Consider the following 2500-nt stretch of genomic DNA (forward strand, 5'->3'; position numbering starts at 1 on the left):
AATCCACACCACTCCAGTCCATCAGTTAATGTCTTGAGAAATTAAAAGCTGCGTGTTTCCTTGATCTGTGCATATTTCTCACCTAATTCAGACAAGACGACTTTTTCACTGGAGAAAGCAATATTATTAATAGAGGACTATTTTAAGCGACGGTTTGAAGTTAAAAAATCTTAATGATGGATTAGTTTCTTACAAACATGCAGCTTTTTGTTTCTGTTTGGACTCTCATTCTGACGGCACCCATTCACTGCAGAGGATCCACTGATGAGCGAGTGATGCAATGCTACATTTCTCCAAATCTGAAAAACATAAAAAATCGTTCTGATCCCAAACTTTTGACCGGTAGTGTATATAATGTGTTTTCAGTTCCTGGACTTCCGCTGCGGCCGCTGTGCCGTGGTGTCCAGTTCGGGGCAGGTGCTGGGCGGTGCACGGGGTCAGCAGATCGACCGACAGGACTGTGTGATCCGCATGAACGCAGCGCCCAGCGTCGGGTACGAGGATGATGTGGGGAACAGGACCAGTCTGCGTGTGGTCTCTCACACCAGCGTGCCACACCTGCTACAGCAGCAGGGCTATTTCTTCGGGCGAGAGGCGGGAACTAGGTACGTCATTTGGGGCCCTGAGAAAAACATGAGGCAGGATGGAAAGGGGAAAATCTTCAATGCACTAGTGATGCTGGCCAAGAAGTATCCACATACAAATATCTACACCGTCACCAAAGAAAAGGTTCAGTACTGTGACAGCATCTTTCAAAACGAGACGGGCAAAAACAGGTTAGTCTTCCTCTCTTCTATCATCATTATTATGTAAAAAAGCTATTGAAAATGTAGTAAATGGATCGCTTTATCTCTGTCAGGATGAAATCGGGGGCATTTCTCAGTACAGGGTTTTTTACCATGATTTTGGCTCTGGAGGTGTGTGACAGTATTCTGGTTTATGGAATGATTGACGGCTCTTACTGCAGGTGAGTTCAGTTGTTTGAGTTTAGTTTGTTAAGAAAAAAAACGATCAAAGTCAGTCATTTTTGCATTGCCATTCATTTTGGATCTGACATTATGTATATAGAATTGCATCTCATCTGTACAGAAAACAATTTATAGAATTAATGGTCTGTAGAATTTTACGCTTATAGCTTAGTATATTATATAATCAGTGGATTCACATTTTGAAGCGAATATTACTTTTATTGTGTTTATATATGAAGAGTTTATTTGCAAAAACAGATAACTCCGTTTTTTTCACATTTTCAAAAATCATGTTTTTTATGATATTATTGTGTTAGTTAGCTGTATTTTTTTGTTATTTTCTAATCTAGTCAAAATAACCCAACTGCAGTTTGATTGAGATTAATCGGAATGCACAATGAAAAAATTATTTTTGAAAATTGTTAAAAACGGAGTTATCTGTTTTTGCAAATGAACTCTTCATATATATATAATTTTTTATACACGTTTATGTTTACACTTGCATATTTATGTTTATTTATGACATATTTATTCATATAAGTGTGTCAAAATATGTCATTCATATATTCATATGTCAAAGTGAATATTAATTTTATTAGTTTATATATATGTGTGTGTATGTGTAAATAGACAATTATTTGAAATTAATAATTAAATTAATATAATGAATTATTAATAATTTGTCACATTTATAGGAAAGAATTTACAGAATTAGACTGCAGAATATATTTAGACATGTTTAAGTTTATAATTAATTAATATAATTGATACTGTATACTCTTTCACAAACTTCCTTACATGTACAGAAAATAATTTACAGAAATAATGGATTGGTGGATTTTTCATACCCGTTTATGTTTACACTTATTTATAGCTCAATATGTTATGTAATCGACAGATTCTTATTTTAAAGTGAATATTAATTTATTTATTAATATAACAATATTAATGTGTTACGTAACATGTAACATTTATACATAGAGAGAGAGAGAGAAACTGAATACAAAACTAGGCACAATTATTTAGAAATAATTCATTAATATAATAATTTTTTACATCCTGGACAAAACAGAATATCTAAGTGTTCATGCATTTTTGCAGGTTTCTTTTGTAAAATGATATTTCTCCTAATGCAGTCCACTGACTTCTGTGTTTTGGCTTGATTATAGTAACGCCAACCACTCGTTTGTGCCGTATCACTACTACGAGCCGTCGCGTCTGGATGAGTGCCGCATGTACCGCGCTCACGAACACGCCAAGAGGGGTGGCCATCGCTTCATCACAGAGAAGCTCATCTACAGCCGCTGGGCGTCTCAGGGGAAACTGCAGTTTGTTTACCCGCCCTGGCCACCGCAGGAACATCAGCAAGACTAGTTTCAACCAGGTTTGACTTTGTGTGAAGTTGCAGGTCAGGCTTCAGGAAACATTTTTCCTCACAATGTCAGTTTATGCTCATATCAAAAAGCAACATTTGAATCATGCTGCTTTGCCTTTGTTTATTCAGTACGGTTTTATTCCTTCAGTCTTCAACA

General features: G+C 36.0%; 1 protein-coding gene across 1 annotated transcript in view; it reads left to right on the top strand.

The window, feature by feature from the left end:
• Positions 1-354: 354 nt before the first annotated feature.
• LOC107599397 (alpha-N-acetyl-neuraminyl-2,3-beta-galactosyl-1,3-N-acetyl-galactosaminide alpha-2,6-sialyltransferase-like) overlaps positions 355-2500 on the top strand; it is a 2793-nt gene continuing 647 nt past the window's right edge. Inside the window, exons 1-3 of the mRNA XM_016290976.1 lie at positions 355-776; positions 860-967; positions 2138-2500. The exon at positions 2138-2500 is cut by the window's right edge and continues 647 nt beyond it. Of these exons, the coding sequence (XP_016146462.1) occupies positions 355-776; positions 860-967; positions 2138-2342 (735 nt within the window). The 3' untranslated portion in view covers positions 2343-2500. The remainder of the gene's footprint in view (positions 777-859; positions 968-2137) is intronic.

The sequence above is a fragment of the Sinocyclocheilus grahami genome, unplaced genomic scaffold (genome assembly GCF_001515645.1).
Source record: "Sinocyclocheilus grahami isolate Dianchi unplaced genomic scaffold, SAMN03320097.WGS_v1.1 scaffold265.1, whole genome shotgun sequence".
NCBI classification, from domain to species: domain Eukaryota; kingdom Metazoa; phylum Chordata; class Actinopteri; order Cypriniformes; family Cyprinidae; genus Sinocyclocheilus; species Sinocyclocheilus grahami.